The sequence below is a fragment of the Dermochelys coriacea genome, chromosome 2, assembly GCF_009764565.3.
Source record: "Dermochelys coriacea isolate rDerCor1 chromosome 2, rDerCor1.pri.v4, whole genome shotgun sequence".
NCBI lineage: Eukaryota > Metazoa > Chordata > Testudines > Dermochelyidae > Dermochelys > Dermochelys coriacea.
The window spans coordinates 154,236,824-154,253,707 of NC_050069.1; the positions used below are offsets into that span (position 1 = coordinate 154,236,824).

The following is a 16,884-nucleotide window of genomic DNA, read 5'->3' on the forward strand; positions in this document are numbered from 1 at the left end:
CCCCCCCTATTGATGCCACCCCCTTCTAACCCTCCCCTCCTTATCTTTGGGGGCTGCCTCTCACTTTGCACCCAAAATTGGGACTCTCTCTTGATAGTTGGGTATTAGAAATTATCCATCAAGCATACTCTGTTTAGTTTCCCCCCCCCCACACAAAACCCTTCCTGGTCCCCCTTCACGGACCATTTTCATGAGGTGTTTGGAGGCAGACTGTCTCCTCCTACAAGAGGTAATAGAACAAGTGCCACCTCAGTATCAAGGGAGAGGGTTCTATACCCTTTATTTTTTAGTCCCTCAAAAAGACACAGGGTGGAGACACATTCTGGACCTTCAACAACTTAGCATCTTTATTCGAAAGCCAAATTTAAGATGGTTACACTAGCATCAATAATCCCTCTCTACAGGAGGGAATATGGTTTGTGGCAATCAACATGAAGGATGCCTATTTCCATGTAGATATCCATCTGTCCCACAGAAAGTTCCTTTTGGTTTCGAATGGGTCAGGAACATTTGCAGTTCAGAGATCTTCCCTTTGGACTAGCAACAGCATCCAGAGTATCTACAGAGGTCTTCTTTGTGGTGGCAGCCCAAATGAGATATCAGAGTTGCACAGTTTTCCCATATCTCAGCAGTTGGCTCGTAGTAAGTCATTGCAGCCATGAGTTCAGATCAGCATCTTCGTTCTTTCTACATCTTCTAGAAGCACTGGGTGTCTGTTTAAACAAAGAAAAGTCTGTTTCAACACCCATACAGATGATAAACTTTATCAGAGTGACACTGGACTCCATTGCAACAAGAGCTTTCCTCCCCATGGAAAGATTTTAGTTAATGAGCAACCTAATAGCACACTCAGACCAAGGACTATGGTCAGGATGTGCCTTTCTCTTCCGGGCCATATGGCCTCCTGTACTTATGACACACCATTCAGCAGACTTCACTCTCTACGCTGCCCATTGGCCTGGCTCTAGTCAGTCTACTCACCAAATTAGGATCACATCAACACCAGAGTGACTTTTCCCATCATAGTCAGTATCTCTCTTACCAGGAGGTTGAACCCGATACCTGGACCGCCTGGGAGGCCACACAGCACATCCATTTACTGGAACTGAGAGCAGTCTACCTGGCATGCAGGGCTTTCCTCTCGCTCATTCATTCTCTTCATGTCCAAGTAATGTCCGACAACATCACCATGGTTTCACATAAACAAACTGGGTAGAGCAAGATGTCTTCCCCTTTTCCTAGCAGTCAGGCTTTGGAACTGGTGCATCACAAACCACATCACTGTTCCAGCCTCAGATCTTCCAAATGCCCAAAACTTCCTAGCAGATAACCTGAGCAGACGCTTCTCTGCAGACCATGCATGGGAGATGCTCCGCTCTATCCTGAGCTAGATATTTACTTAGTGGGGAACACTTCAATGGGGTCTCTTCACATCCCAAATGAACAGGAAGCTTCACTTGTACTTCTCCAGAGGAGCTATAGGTCACAGCTTCCAGGGCAATGCTCTCCTGTTGTCATGGACAGACAATCTCAGATATGCCTTTCCTCCCATTCCCCTGTTACCACACGTCTTGAGAAACATCCCTCAGGACAGGGCCAGAGTCATTCTTCTCATGCCCAACTGACCCAGATACTTTCGGTTCATGTAGCTCCTGAGAATGTCAAGCCATCCTCCTGTCAGGATCTCCTTATTTCCTGGATCTCCTTATTCAGGAAGGGGGCAGAATCAGACACCCCAATCCATACCCTCTCCACCTCATGGCCTAGTGTTTTGGATAGGCATCAGAACGAGAACACTCTTGCTCAGCGCCAAGCCAAGCTATTCTTACTCTAAGTAGGAAAGACTTAGAACTTGCTACCTAGCTAAAAGGAGACGCTTGTGTACCTAGGTTCAGAATAAACAGCCTCTTCCAACTTCTCCAAATATCCTAGTTAAGATTATTTCCTGTTTTTAAAAAATTCAAGTCCTTCCATTAGCTCACCATGGGTCCATCTTGAAGCGGTCGGTGCCTTCCTGACATTGAGGTTCATGAAAGGCCTAGTAAGACCTTTCTGCCAGTTGTAAAACCTACACCTGAATGTGACCTCAACCTCATCCTGTTAGCACTCACCAGGCCACCATTTGAACACATGGTAACATGCTCCATCTCGCACCTGTCCATGAAAGTCATATTTCTAGTTGCTATTACCTCAACCAAAAGGGTGAGTGAGATGGAGCCCTTCTGGCAGACCCACCGTATGCTGTTTTTCTCCATTCGCCTACAGCCTAAATTCTTCCTCAAGATTATTTTCTGAAATCCACATCAACCAAACTATCCACTTATATATTTTATTCCTGAAACCCCATGCTTCTGCTAAGGAGAGGTGACTTCATTCCTTCAACCTCAGATGCACCTTAGCGTTCTACCTGCAGGGGACCACACCTGTCAGAAAATCATTTAGGCTATTTCTTGCTATAGTGGAATGGACTCTAGGACAAGCTATATCCTCTCAGAGAATCTCTAAATTGAGTTCTGGTCACATCATCATGTGCTATGAATTACCCCATGCAGAGGGAAATGTGCTAAGAGCACATTCCACAAGTGCATAAGCTGCCAGTACAGCATCCCTGCGGAAAATACCAGTTCTGGACATATGCAGAGTGGCTACCTGGAGCTCTATTTACAAAACATTGAGCTAATTCAGGTATCCTCTCACACACACCCTTCACCCCCAGTCTCAACACTACTTGTCAATCACCCCTGTGTGGACTATACATAGGCACCGGCACTTGAAGAAATGGAGGTTGTTTACCTGTAACTGGAAGTTCTTCGAGATATGTGGTCCCTATCTGTACTCCACTACCCCACCCTCAGTTCCGTCTGCTTCAGAGCCTCCTCGATTCATGATAGGAGGAGGAACTGGAGAGGCTTCAGCCCGCACTTCCTCTTACACGCTTGGTCTGGAGCATGAGGAGGACTACTGAGTACAGTAGTAGGGCCAATGGTCTAACTGCTTGTTAGACTTTCTGGACTGGGGTGTATGGTGCGCATGTGCACTCGCATGTGGAATACAGTTAGGGACCACACATCTTGAAGAAGTTCCAGTTACAGGTAAGTAACCTCTATTTTTAACTTCGTTTTCTTTTGTTATCTTTTTCATTGTAATATAAAAGTCAAAACATTTAAACTTTTAGATACATGACAAATAAAAATAAATCAGAACAATGAAGTTGAAACAATACTTTTGGAGTATTTCACTTCATGAAGAATTCTGAGATTTTGATGTTTCTGCCCTGATAAAGGATAAAACCAAAGTAGGGACATGCTGGCCACCGCTTCCCACAGCTCCCATTGGCCGGGAACAATGAACTATGGCCACTGGGAGTGTGGGCAGTCGTGCCTCTGGACGGTCAATGTAAATAAACTGTCCTACGGCCCACCAGCAGATTACCCTGATGGGCCGTGTGCAGCCCGTGGGCCACGGGTTGCCCACTGCTGTAGAGGAAGAAATCAGTGTTGAGCAACTTTTCTGAAACTGACACTAAAACCACATCACTCTGCTATTATCTTATGAAGATAGTTTTTCTTTTCTGTACTTATGGATTGGGGCCCAAATCTACAAAAATGCATGAATGCTTTTGTGTGTGCTTGATATAGATATGCAGATCTCTATGTGCTCATCCTTGGATGATGGGCTGGGTCCCCAAAGGTGGTACTTCAGCAAGGTAACTGAAGCCAGCAAAATCCCCAATGAGGAACAGTAACATGAAATTAAAGTCATTTGTAATTGAGAATTGCTATTTAATGTATTATTCTCCTATTTGCACATTTGTGTCAATTGTCTTTAAGATAACATATCTTTATTGGGAGAAGGCAGGCTATTCTGTTACATAGTGCCATAAATACCTCATACAGTAAGGGATCTCTATACTACCATAACCATGTCAGGTAAGAATTCAGTTGCACAACTATGGTCCCTTTTAGAATTAAAACGTGGTTCTGTCTTTAATATAGGTAATACTTAACTGTGTGTGATCTGTGTTTTTGAACTGTGCTACAACCTTGGACACAGCAAAGCAGTAACATGGTTAAAGGGCACAGTTAAAACGTATTCCCTCGCTGCAGCATCATAAGCGTGCCTGCTGCTTATTGGCAACTTCCAGATAATGGCAACTTTTTGCTGCGAACCAAGAGGTTGATAAGAAGCAGAATCCACTGTACATATAAAATATATTACATGAAACAAACTTAAATGACATTCAGTACTATGAATTTGTAAATTCTTTGGTGGATCGTTTGGTGCCAGTGCAATTCCCCCCCCCCCCATTTCTAGTACATCTGCAGAATTAGATCAGTTCTTTATAACTAAAACCCCTGAAAGTGTGTTTTGGATAGACGTTCATAAAGTTTATAATAAGCCTTTGGGAACTTTCGCAGGAACTTCCGTGCAAGTTAAATAACAGCGAGTGGCAAATTGTGGCAGGAGATCAGTAATAGTATTCCATTAGTGCCTAGAAACCTCAGGCAGGATTGAGGCTGCATTGTGCCTAGATGCTTTACAATAGTGGTTCTCAACTAGGGATACACCTACCCTTGGGGGTACACAGAGGTCTGCCAGTGGGTACATCAACTCATCTAGATCAGTATTTCTCAACCTGATGGATGCAGGATGGGTTTGGGGGGTCGCAAGTGCAGGCCCAGTGTCGGGGGTGGCAAGCAGGGCAATTGCCTGGGTCCCCATGCCACAGGAGGCCCCACAAAGCTAAGTTCCATGCCTCAGCCTCAGGTGGTGGGGTTTGGGCTTCAGGCTCCTGAAAGAGGCACAGTTAGTCTGGAAAGGCTGAGACCACTGCTTTATAAAAGAGAGCAATTCCATGGAATGAGAAAAGCAGCAGCTCCACTGAATGTTCCTGCGTTGGCCTCCAGCCACAGCAGTCAATAAGGATCTGAGTGGCACAGGAGATGGAGCAGCAGCCACTGGAAGCAGCATGCCCCTCCTGGGTTTATGTGGTTTTCAGTTTGGAAACCTGACAAGGAGCTGAAGATGAGTCAACCAGTAGGCAGCTCCTCTCTATAGCTTCAAAATCACCCGAGAGGTGATTTTAAAAAAAAAAAAAAAGGATGCAGCTATCCCCAAGGACCACTTGGCTTCTGAGTGGGTCATGCTGCCATGCAGGAGGGGGGCTATGAGGTCTGGGTGAATCTTCAGAAGTCTAAGGGCAGGACCTCCTGGCATTTCCTTGGACATAAATCCCACTCCCTCTCTGTCCACAAGGAATGTTTCAGAAGAAACCCCAAGTAGGAAACCGTTTCCTACCCTTACACTGAAAAATCTCTCATATGGAGCATGTAGGCTTCTGTCTTAATTACTAAAATCCTATTCTGCAAAGTACTTTTAAAGATGATCTTATATTTTACTCCGTGACTTGTTACTAAATTGACTGCCTATACCTTTTGTAAATCTTTTTCTTCAAATTATTTTTTGTTTGAAACAGAAGCATAATGCAAATCTGAAAGCATTAAAGCCAGTCAAACTTGATACTGAGGTAAGATGCTTCCCTCTATTTAGTATTGAACCTTTTAATTATTTGTTAATTTGTATAAAGAATGTAGTGAGTGGAAAAAATGCAATAAGTTTATCATGTACAGGAACAAGCAAAACTTGGAAAACTTGGATTAGAACTGCATTTGCTCACCTCTGATGTAGACTCTGAGACTGAGAAATGGGAGGACCAGGAGAATGAGATTGTGCACCATGGACAAAGTATATCCAGCATGGCCCACTCCATGTACTTATTTACCAGGTAATTACTCTGAATACAGTTTAAAAAGAAAAAAAGTATTTGCAGGACTTATGGAACCAGAGACAGTTTTTGGCTTTATCGAGAAAGCAGAACATTTTATAGGGAACTATAATTGAGTTTCATCCATATGCTTCCTGATTTTATATTCTAGTGTATAATACTTCATCAGTAAACAGCTTGGTAAGCTTTTCTAAGTACTGGACATAATTGTGTTGGCAAGCAACTCTTTTTAGGACCTTCTGTGAAAGGTTTTTTTTTTTTTTTAAATAAACATACACTGAAATTTTCAAAGCTGACCAAGAGACTTTGCCTTTCAAATGGGAGTTGTGTGACTAACAGTAACTGTGGGACTCACTCCCTTCATCAACTTTGAAAACTTCAGTGCTTATGTTTTTGCAATGTAATTCAATGAAATGCAATTTTTGTAACAATTTTTAAAAGCAAAAAAGTCACATTAAGGTTAATCCTTCTTTAACTTATAAAAAAAAAAGTAGCTACATTCTGTTCTTCAAAATCTTGAAAGCTGAAATTAAGGTTGCAGCAGGGCTTTCATAATAACCCCATATTCCAATGTTTGTAACTTCCTGAAAAAATTTCATTTTGCACTGAGAGGTCTGTCTAGATGTGATGTTTTTCATTTTGATTTTTAATATGAGGAAAAACCCTTGCAACTATTGAAATTATTGAAGAATGAAAAAACTCCTACTTCAGCATCTTATGACATACATTTTGCTCACCAATAAACACAGCTGACAGAAAAATCCCTACAGATTTTACATTTCAATATCACTTTATATGTAATCATCTCCCCCCACTTGGGTGGGAAAAAAAGATTGGAGTTAGACTGAAAAAATCTGAAAGGTCATAACTGACAGAAAATGACAACTGGTTAGGATATTGAAAATATAAATTTTGTACTGTGTGGGCAGGCTAACATTTCAAGAACCTTTTAATATTTGCTTTCCCTGACTGTTTAAATGTGTAACTTTAATGTTAATTATTGGAGGTTTTATCTATATAATAGAATATTTACTTGAAGCAAATCAAATTGAAACAAAGGAAATTAAAACAAATAGTAAAAGATTCTTTAATTATATAAATAAACAGAGAACAAGAAAAGATGTACAGCCACTATGCTGTGAGGATGGGGTAGAAATCAAGGATAATGAAAATAAATGTATACTTTGCTTTAATTTTCAGTAAGGATTACAATACAGATCTTGGGGGCTATTGCCCCTTTACTATCGGAGGGCCTAATCAAATTTCAGAGATCTTGGAGATGTTCCAGTTAGTATTAGAAATTGATGGTCTGGTATTTTCTTTGATGAAAACTTGTTTGTTTATAAGGAATGTACAAAGTCCTGCTTCTCTGAATGCAGGCGGCTTTTCTTAGTTTACAGCACCAGGCCTCTTTAGTCAACACCAGACAAAAAAGTACTCTTGCTAGCTTTTTTCCTCTGATCATACTGTAATCTGCAACTGTTTGTCTTATCTTACTTTTTGCATCTGCCTCTCTCTGTGTTCTGTTTATTCTGTGTGTGTGGGTGGGTGGTCTGCCCACACACGCCTACATCTACATAACCCCCTTTTGTTTTAGGTGGGAGGGGACTTCTGATTAACTCAACCTAACAGTTACATTACTTGAAAGGCGTGTTCATACCCAGGGTATGTCTACACTGCACAGTTGTAACCAAAACCTTTGTCTTTCGTGGGTACTTGAAAAGGAAAAAAAAACCTGCAAAAGACAAAAGTTTTGCCGGCGCAAGCAGCAGTGTAAATGCAGCTTTGTCGGCAGGAGCGCTCTCCGGGCTGGAAGTACCGCAAAAGAGCCTTGTCGCTAGAAGCTATGTAGTGTTGACAAGTTCCCAGTCTGAGGTTTGTGATCAGAGCAGTGACCAGTGCCTCTTACCATAACAGGGCAAAATCATGACAGCTAATGGGAAAGGGGTGTATAGAAATGGAAATTATTACATCCCCTGTGAAAGCAAAACCCAAAGAGCTTAATGCATTCAGGGTAGAGGGATGTGATAACTTCTCTTCCAGAATACTAAAAGAACTGACACATGAAATTGCAAGTCCAGTGACAAGGATTTTTAATCTGTCCAACCATATGACTGGAGAATAACAGACATAGTACCTATATTTAAGAAAGAGAAAAAGTTATCCGGACAACTACAGACTCATTAATCTGACCCCAATAGTATGTAAGACCTCAGAACAAGACACAGAGGTAAATGGAAAATGGGCTTACCAAAGGTAAATTGTGCAAGACTAATATGATAAGGTTTTTTTGTTTTTGTTTTAATAAGAACTGATTTTTGGTGTTTTGTGTTGGATTTTTTTTTTTAGACCAGAGAAATGTTGGATCTAATCTAGCTGGACCTCACTCAACCATTTGATACAGTACCACAGGGGAAATTAATAGTTAAACTGGAGAAAATAGGGATTAGTTTAAGAATTAAGGGTGTGATTGACTGGCTATAGGGGAAATGTCAATAGGTTGTGCTGAAATTGGAACTATCTATCTGGAAAGGAGGTTACTAGGGGAGTTCAAGGTTTGCTCTGGGGACATTGGCACAGAAAAGAGGGTGCTCAAAATCTGATGACACAAATTTGAGAGGCATCATCAATACAGAGGAGGACTGGAATATTACACAGGAAGAAGAGGATGACCTTGAGGACTGGAGTAATAGAAATGAGATGAGATTTAATAGCGCAAAGTGTGAGGTCATGCACTTAAGGATTTATAACAAGAATTTCTGCTATATGCTGAGGGATATACATCAGAGAGGTAAACACCAGGAAGGGTGAAGAGCTTTTAAAGCGAAAGAACAACGTTGGCACAAGAAAAAATAGATATAAACTGTTCGTGAATAAACTTGAGCTGGAAATAAGAATGTTTCTGACCCTTAGAGAAGTGAGGTTCTGGAACAGCTTCGCAATAGGAGTAGCGGGGACAAACAACCGAACTGGTTTTAAGATGAAACTGGATCATTTGTGAAATGGATTACATGATGGGGGTTGCTTCTGATAGCAGGGGACTAGACTCTGCGACCTTGGATGTTCCTTCTAGTCCTCTGTTCAGATAAGAAGATTGGCTGTATATAATGGCTACATTTGGTGAAGTTCTAGGAGGAGAAAAAGCATGTAAACCATATTATGTAAAAAACAAGGGAACAGACTAAGCAATCACCAGCTGTACATGGTATTAATTCTGTTGTCTCTTTCAGAGGAGAAGGGCTGCTGAAGACTACCCATGATTTATTTCACCAAGCAGAGGTAATTTATATTGAAAAAACAGGGATCAGTAAACCGTCTAAGATGCTGTTAATGGCCAGTTTGTGGTGTTCTTGTATCTGAATTACAGAGCAATTTAAAGTTCTGCAGTTGAGGTCCTTAGCATTAAAAATTCCCAGATACCCCATAACTAAGGTGGTATTTTTCCTGAAAGTCAGCATACCTGCATTCCAGGAATTAGTTTGAGGGGCTATTATTAAAATATTAAGACAGTGTTCATCAAGCTTTGACGTTCTATAATTTGGATATTAGTTTGAGAAAGGTGTAAAATTTCTGTATAAATCAGTTTGCGAAAGGACTCGTTTATTGACTCTTAATAGTCTGAGATACCAGATTAATCCCAAGGAAGCATGGGGAAGACTGTACGACCCAGATCCTACATACGCTCACGGACCAAATGTGTGTTGCTGCTATGGTGGCTCCTTAAAAGGCCCCTTCGCTTTCTGCAGGCTTGGGCATAGATTTCTCTGCTGTGGGCCACTCAGCTCAGTTGTATTTGATGTTCTATCCTTCCCTGAGCAGCATGCAGCCTTCTTTTGAGCAGGAGGAAGGGGGAAAGCAAAAAAAAGTAAATAATAGAAAAGACAAGAAGGAATGCAAGAGAATATAGCATAAAAGGACATGGGATAGAAAATGAATTTTGGAGATGGAGGATGAGTGGGTAGTAGTGGCAACTCTTAGGGCAATACATAGGAACAAAGGAGCACCAGGAGGCATCCATCTACCAAATCCTTGCAAGGGACTTCAACAAAGAAAATTTGGGAACCAGAGTTAAAATGAAACCTCATCACTCTGCATCCATGAGCTGAATCTTTGCAGGGAAAGCAATTTTTTTATCTGAGAAAATGTCATTTTGTCCTGTATCGTGTAATTTCAAAATTGCTAAAAATGCAGGCAGATGTATACAATTTTAAATGTTTCCAGAGCATGGCAAAGAAATATTTTCTTCTGTCTTTAATTTACTAGCACATTGCTTAGTATTACAACAAAGTAGTAGTTTGTTGCAATGGTTCTCAACCAGGTGTATGTGTACCCCTGCGGGTACATCAACTCATCTAGATATTTGCCTAGTTTTACAACAGGCTGCATAAAAAGCACTAGCGAAGTCAGTACAAACTAAAATTTCACACAATGATTTGTGTATAGTACTCTATACTGTACACTGAAATGTCAGTACAATATTTATATTCCAATTGATTTATTTTATAATTCTATTGAAAATAAGTGTTTTTTCATTAATAGTGTGCTCTGATACTTTTGTATTTTTGTGTCTGATTTTGTAAGCAAGTAGTTTTTAAGTGAGGTGAAACTTGGGGGTATGCAAGAGAAATCAGACTCCTGAAAGGGGTACAGTAGCCTGGAAAAGTTGAGAGCCACTCGTCTATTGTTCTTGAATTATCCAATGTATTTGCAAAATAAACAAACAACTCTGAATAACTTTTTTCTGTTTCAGATTTTTGCTACAGAGGGCATAAAGCTTGCTTCAGTTCTCACTGCCTTTTCTAATCAGGTAATGTATGACTACTAAATGGTACAAGTAATTATTTACTTCCCTACTTTATTACACTTGTGTTTGCCTGGAAGCTTAGGGTCACTGGTTTTCCTTGTAACTTACATATATGTTCTGTGATTGTAACACTGAATGGTTTTAACATCTTAAAATGTATTTCAGCTAGAAGATGATGACGCACCTTTGCTTTTGTTGGAGATTGACAAGCTGATCCCAGAGTGCCAGCAGCTTCAGATAACGGCAAAAAACATTGTTCAGGGGAAAAATGCTACGTTTACAAAGGTAAGATTTTTTTTTTTTTAAATGTTTTAGGAGAAGCATCCAAGCCTTATTTTGAAATCTCATTTACTTGCCTACTTCAGCTGTTTGCACAAAAAAACAGAACTGCTGATTTAAATCTGGTCCATTCTATTAGGATTTTTTCTTTTATCACAAAACAGTCATGAGTGCTGATGAAAATGCGGAACTTTCTGATCCCCCACACAAGGATATGAGCTCTGTCCCACTAATGCCTCAGTTGTGCTGTCTTGCCCAGAATGAACAGCAGAAGTTATTCCCCTTTCCTAACAAGAACATTCCGTTTAAAATTTAAACATGTTTTTAAAAAAATTATATAAAATAGCCGAAATATAGAGGAGCAGAAGAATTCCTCCTCTTTCAAAGAAGCCATTCTATCCACTGGCTCTGGAGATTTGACCCACTTGTTAACAGTACTCTGAACTGTTCGCTTCAGTTTCAGACATGTCCGGAGGAGAATTTCTTCAGAAAAGATACAGTCTCTCTTGCTTTCAGTTTTCCTATAGTTGGTGGTCTCATTTCACTGTCGTTCCTACCAGTGTTTTTCCTCACTAGCAGTGAAGGCCATCATTGATGCTTGGGTGCTCTCCTATCACTAGGCTCTATCCACACTGGGAATTGGCTTCAATTCTAGATATCAGTAGACAGCCATTGATGTACCTGAATTGTTCCAAACCATAAGTATGGACAAAGTCAAGATTTGTACTAATGGAACTTATCTCTGCTTGAAACTGGGGTAAGATCTACCTGAAAACTGTGGCTATCCTTGTTTATGCTTGAGATTTGCACTGGTCCAGCTACACTGCCAAATTCCCAATGTGGACATGGTCTTAGAAAGTCAGGTGCTATGCAAAGGAATCATCGAATATCAGGGTTGGAAGGGACCTCAGGAGGTCATCTAGTCCAACTCCCTGCTCAAAGCAGGACCAATCCCCAATTTTTGTCCCAGATCCCTAAATGGCTCCCTCAAGGATTGAACACTCAACCCTGGGTTTAGCAGGCCAATGCTCAAACCACTGAGCTATTCCTCTTCTCCTTAAGAAATATTAAGCCAAGTTTTTCATTCCTGTCTCAAGGCTTAAGACAATTCTTGGTTCCATAAACTTCTCTGAGCAATGTTCCTCTGGAAACTTGAATTAATCTGGCTCACATTGACTCTAGAGCCTTAGGTAGCAATTCCTACGTAAATAATTATAGGTCAGTTATGCATCCCTATGCTATAAACACCAGTGTTGATTTATCAAATCACTGTTGTCCTAAAAGTTTCCCCCATAGTTCTTGTCAGTCTATTATGGAAAAATAGGACACAATTGCCAAATGGCTTCCCTTTAATTCTTTCTCTGTACTTCGAAAGGTGATGAGATTATGCCACTTCCTGTGAAAAGAATAAAAGATAATGCTATTCTTTCATCTGCTATCAATGAAGACTAACTCTTGGGGAGACTGAATTGTAGGAACCTCCTGATAAATTCAGATCTTAATAAATTGCAAATGGATGATGCCATCCTTTGAATTTCACTGTTATGAAATATTCCAGAAAAATATATTTGCCCATTAGAGGCAATTCTATTTCTGGGCTCTACATGAAAGAAGAGGGTGAATCAAGTTTTTAAAAAGAGCTTAAGTTTTCTTCCACACAGTCTTCTGCTTCTGTACACTACCTTCATGCTAAGTAGGCTCTTGTTACCTCTGCTTAGGTAATACCCTGTTATGCAAACCAGCAATATGGAGTTCAATCCAAACATTTACCACTCACTGTTCCTGGTGAAAGCTTTCATGTTGGATGCTGGTTTTGGCAGGGCTGTCCTACAAACACTGTTCAAGAAGGCTTCTGCTCACCTACGTGCTGGATAACTGCCTGTTGATTACCAAGCATGGAATTTGTGTAGAAAATCATTTGAAGAAAGAATGGTTACTTACAGTTCCTGTGCATCTTTGAGATGTGCTACCCACACAGATTCCATATCCTGTTTTCTTTTCCCTACTCTTTATGTTGTGGGCTATGGGAACCAAGAGGGCACAGGTGTGGTCCGAATGGACACTGCTATTCAAAATAATCCAATGTCAGGCATAAGTGTGCCAACAATGGAAGTTGTGTGGACAACACATTTATAAGTATCCATAGCTAAGTAACTTCTCTCATGCTCTCAGAAAGAGAACATATTAGTGACATAGAACTGCAATCTTGGTGTTCAGTGCATACCCTTACCAGTTATTATAAAACAGATGCTATCTGTAGGTTGATGTGGAATTACTGAAAACAGCTGTCACCTTAAATTGCATCCTTCAAGTGTTAATAAAAAAAAATCCAGATGAGGAATTCAAGAAAGCTAGTATATACTGAATGGTACTGGAAAGTTCTGAATTCTGATTGGTCCTTTCTTGTTTTGTGAAAGGAAGTAAAACCTCTACCTCCATAGATTGGATTGTCAAATCCCTTTTACAAGTAAATTGTTCTTTCTATATGAAGTAGAAGACAACTAACACTTCATTTTCCAATACAGAACAGGGAAAATGTCAAAGGACAAATACCTATTAATAATTCAAGCTGAGTCTGTGTGCCACACAGATGCATTTCATAGAAGTGTGAAGAGATTGTTTCCTGTCAATTTTAAAAAGGAAGAATCCGTTCATATTTTAAAGGGTCAGCATGTAATATTCTCATCTAATTTTGATTTTTACATGAATTCTGTTTTAGGTTGACACATGCATTCGGAAAACAAAAGGTGTGATGACCATATTATCCCAAGTTCTCCCACTCAGCTGCAAGCTACTGAAAAAGGTGAGTTAATGATCCATTTGCAGCAATGAGAAAAAATAAAACCAATCCTGCTTCTCTGCTTTTTGTTTTGTTTTTACAGTGTGGAAATGGCTGGCTTAGATCACCTCATCCATGGAGAGAGAACAGATTACAAACAAATACAAATGACAACAGCATGGAAGGGAAAACTGATGCCTTTGGAATAAAATCCTTGGAACATCATGTAGCAAATCTGACATTTTTAGAGAGCAAATAATTGTAGTATTTAGGAATGGAAGAATTTCATGTGGAAATTACAAACTGACTCAAGTTTCAAAGTTGCTTTCTTTTGTGAAAGATAAAGCAGGTTATTTGAATTAAAGCTGTTGTGACCTTCTCACATCTAATAGATGTCATGGTACTTAACAGTAACAGTTGCAACATCAGTCAGTTTTTAACTCTTCTGTATTTTTATAATGTGAATGTGTCTCCTTTGCTCAACATTAATGCTGTTATTTTTGTAACTAACACTTGTGAACATCTTAATGGAAGTTTTACCCAAAGATGCTGCTAATGGACATTAGAATGCAGAGAAACTGGATAGTTTTTGAGGATATGTGCTGCGTATACTACTGTGGAAGTTTGTCAGTCTCGTTGGCCAATATTGGGAAGATAATCTGGAAGGCTCTGGCCTCAAGCGTTGAATGTTGCTGTCTTAACTGAGATATTTCTGCAATGAACAAAAGTCTACAGAAAGCCTTCTGCTGGTTTGCAACACGCATGCCAATTTTTTTAGGCTAGTTTGATTTAAATAATTTAATTTTACTGCTGTCAATCTGAACTAATGATGTGTTCATCCTCCAAAAACATTTTATATTTCCAGTGAATATTTAAGAATTGTTTGTTTGTAAGCTCTTTAGTGATAAATAGCTGATCTTACTGCTGCTTTTGATTTATTATCGAAACTTAGTAGGATTTGAAATGCATGTGAAACTACTGAAATCTTCATTTAGCATGTATGGCATATTTAAGTTTCATAAAGTAGATTTTTACAGTGCCAGATTTAGTACTCTTAGAAAAGATATTTTAATAGCAATTATGACCAATCATTATTTGATTCCAAGCCACTATACTATAACTACAAGTGAAATACACATTTAACGTTGGAGATGCCTGTTTGCTCTTTGTACAGATGCCATACCTTAACCTTATTTTGTTGGCCTTGTATATGATTAGTCTGTTTTATTGTTTCTTTAAAACTTACAGTACTGTTCTCAAAGTAGTAAAACAAGAAAAAAAACGCTAAGGGATTCAGGTCTTAAGGGTATTTAATTCTTGTGGGGCATCATCCTCTCACCAGTAGCTCTGTCCCCTTTGCTGGTAATGGACATCACAATGGGGATGCTGGATTTGCAGCACCAAAGAGGTAACAGCTGAAATCCTCAACACTAGGGATTGGGGATGAATCTTGGTCAGAAATGGTCTTCATTTAAGTATCTGTGACTTAGGGTTCTAAAAATAGGTGAAACTAAGGTTTTTTGCTTATAACATTAAGCACTAGAAAGAGTTATTTTACTATACTGCACCTGTCAAAAAGATACAGAACACTTAAATGTTAGAACTGTTTATTTCTATATGAAATTAAATGACTGTTTACTGGTCACTCATTTAAAAAACGTTAAACACATAAAAATTAAAGAACTAATTTCTAGTCCTCTACATTAAGTCTGTACAATTTTACAACTCTTGCACTATGGGATATACTGGAAGTAGATGATTACAAGTGTTATCTATGCAATACTTAATTCTGAAGCTACTTACAGGGTAGTTTCAGACATTGATGTATTCAGTTAAATATAGAGCTTCATGAAGTGGAATTAAAACGTTTCAACAAAACTTCTTCGTATTCCTTCTGTGTCAGAAGTCCTTGAGTTATGGTCTTACTTTCTTCAAATTTGGGTAGTACAACTGCAATGTATCCCTCAGTAGATGGCTAGAAAATAAGACCATGATATATAACACAGGAATAAAAAGGGAAAAAAAACTCAATGTAAGCAAAATTCTTACCTTTTCTTGTAGAATAGCTGGATTATCCAGAATGTTTTCATTAACTTCCATCAACCGCCCTCTTATACAACTGCAAAGAGGTTCCAGTGTTAGTAAAACCATGCTGTGTAATCAAAATGCAAAAAAAAAAAAAAATTACTTACCTATATATAGTATATTCTTCTCCATCTGAACAAGATATCCTGCACAGAGGGGCAAGTTCTGTTAGAAACTGAGCACCCTGCATGTGAAACAAAGAATTCTTATGAATTTAAGTGTTTGTTTTTTTCTAAAAGTGTGGCCTTCCTAGCATATTGAGAGAATTCTGAACTTTGTTACAATCAGCAGTACAAAGTAGTCACATATTCCGAGATTGTTTGTTTTAAAAGACTTTTGGTCTTAGTTTTATCTTTTTCTAAATTTTTCACATGACTAAAAGTAACCGTCTGACGTTGTTATCCACAATGCAGGATATCCCCTTAAGGATTTCTTTTTAAAGGTGTAAATGAACTGAAGTAAGTGTGTGTGGACATTTACATGAAAATAAGACAGTCTTATAACTAAGGCCTGGTCTACACTGGGGGCAGGGGAGAAAATCTATCTAAATTAAAGAACTTCAGCTACATGAATAATGTAGCTGAAGTTGATTTACTTAGATCTACTTACCATCGTGTCTTTACTGCGGTAAGTGGACAGCTGACGCTCTCCCGTCGACTCCGCCTGTGTCTCTTGCCTTGTGGAGTACCGGAGTCGACGGGAGAGCGCTCGGCAGTCGATAAATCGACCCCTGTTGGCTCAATCGCTGCCTGTCAATCCAGCAGGTAATGTAGACAAGTCCTAAAATAAAGATGTTTATTTTGTTCTTCTCTGGGTGTAGACCAGCCCTCAGGAGTTATCTACACACATCTCTCAGAGCTTACTTAAACCAAAATTGATTTAGCTCAAACTCTGGTTCTAAATCAACATAAGCTAAATTGAAATGAGTATCCACGCTGCCTTTTCACTGGTTTAACTAAAGGTGTAATTTCAATGTGACTGTTTTTAGACAACCCATAAGTTTGCCATATATATTTTCAACAAAAGGGAAGTTTTCATGTCCATTAAGTCCTTGATGTCTCTGAAGAGGCTTTTAATGTTTATCTAGTTTTTTTTAAAAAATAAAAAAAAGACGACACCTTTAAGCCCTATAGACAGTAGGGAAAGTTTGAC

The 16,884-nt window shown here is 39.4% G+C and overlaps 2 protein-coding genes across 9 annotated transcripts in view; one reads left to right on the plus strand and one right to left on the minus strand.

Annotated features, from left to right (window-relative positions):
- Positions 1 to 15,532, plus strand: part of CTNNAL1 (catenin alpha like 1) — a 148,118-nt gene extending 132,586 nt beyond the window's left edge. For all 7 annotated transcript variants that reach the window (XM_043508508.1, XM_038389740.2, XM_043508509.1 and 4 more), the window contains 7 exons: positions 5,477 to 5,527; positions 5,631 to 5,785; positions 9,016 to 9,064; positions 10,536 to 10,592; positions 10,755 to 10,874; positions 13,588 to 13,671; positions 13,751 to 15,532. In XM_043508508.1, the coding sequence (XP_043364443.1) occupies positions 5,477 to 5,527; positions 5,631 to 5,785; positions 9,016 to 9,064; positions 10,536 to 10,592; positions 10,755 to 10,874; positions 13,588 to 13,671; positions 13,751 to 13,906 (672 nt within the window). In that variant the 3' untranslated portion in view covers positions 13,907 to 15,532. The remainder of the gene's footprint in view (positions 1 to 5,476; positions 5,528 to 5,630; positions 5,786 to 9,015; positions 9,065 to 10,535; positions 10,593 to 10,754; positions 10,875 to 13,587; positions 13,672 to 13,750) is intronic.
- Positions 321 to 16,884, minus strand: part of ABITRAM (actin binding transcription modulator) — a 35,431-nt gene continuing 18,867 nt past the window's right edge. The window contains exons 4-6 of one of the 2 annotated variants that reach the window (XM_038389748.2): positions 15,840 to 15,916; positions 15,697 to 15,766; positions 321 to 713 (exon numbers count right to left, since the gene is read on the minus strand). In XM_038389748.2, the coding sequence (XP_038245676.1) occupies positions 648 to 713; positions 15,697 to 15,766; positions 15,840 to 15,916 (213 nt within the window). In that variant the 3' untranslated portion in view covers positions 321 to 647. Of the gene's footprint in view, positions 714 to 15,237; positions 15,623 to 15,696; positions 15,767 to 15,839; positions 15,917 to 16,884 lie in introns of those variants that run through there. The other variant, XM_038389746.2, reaches the window with a different exon arrangement.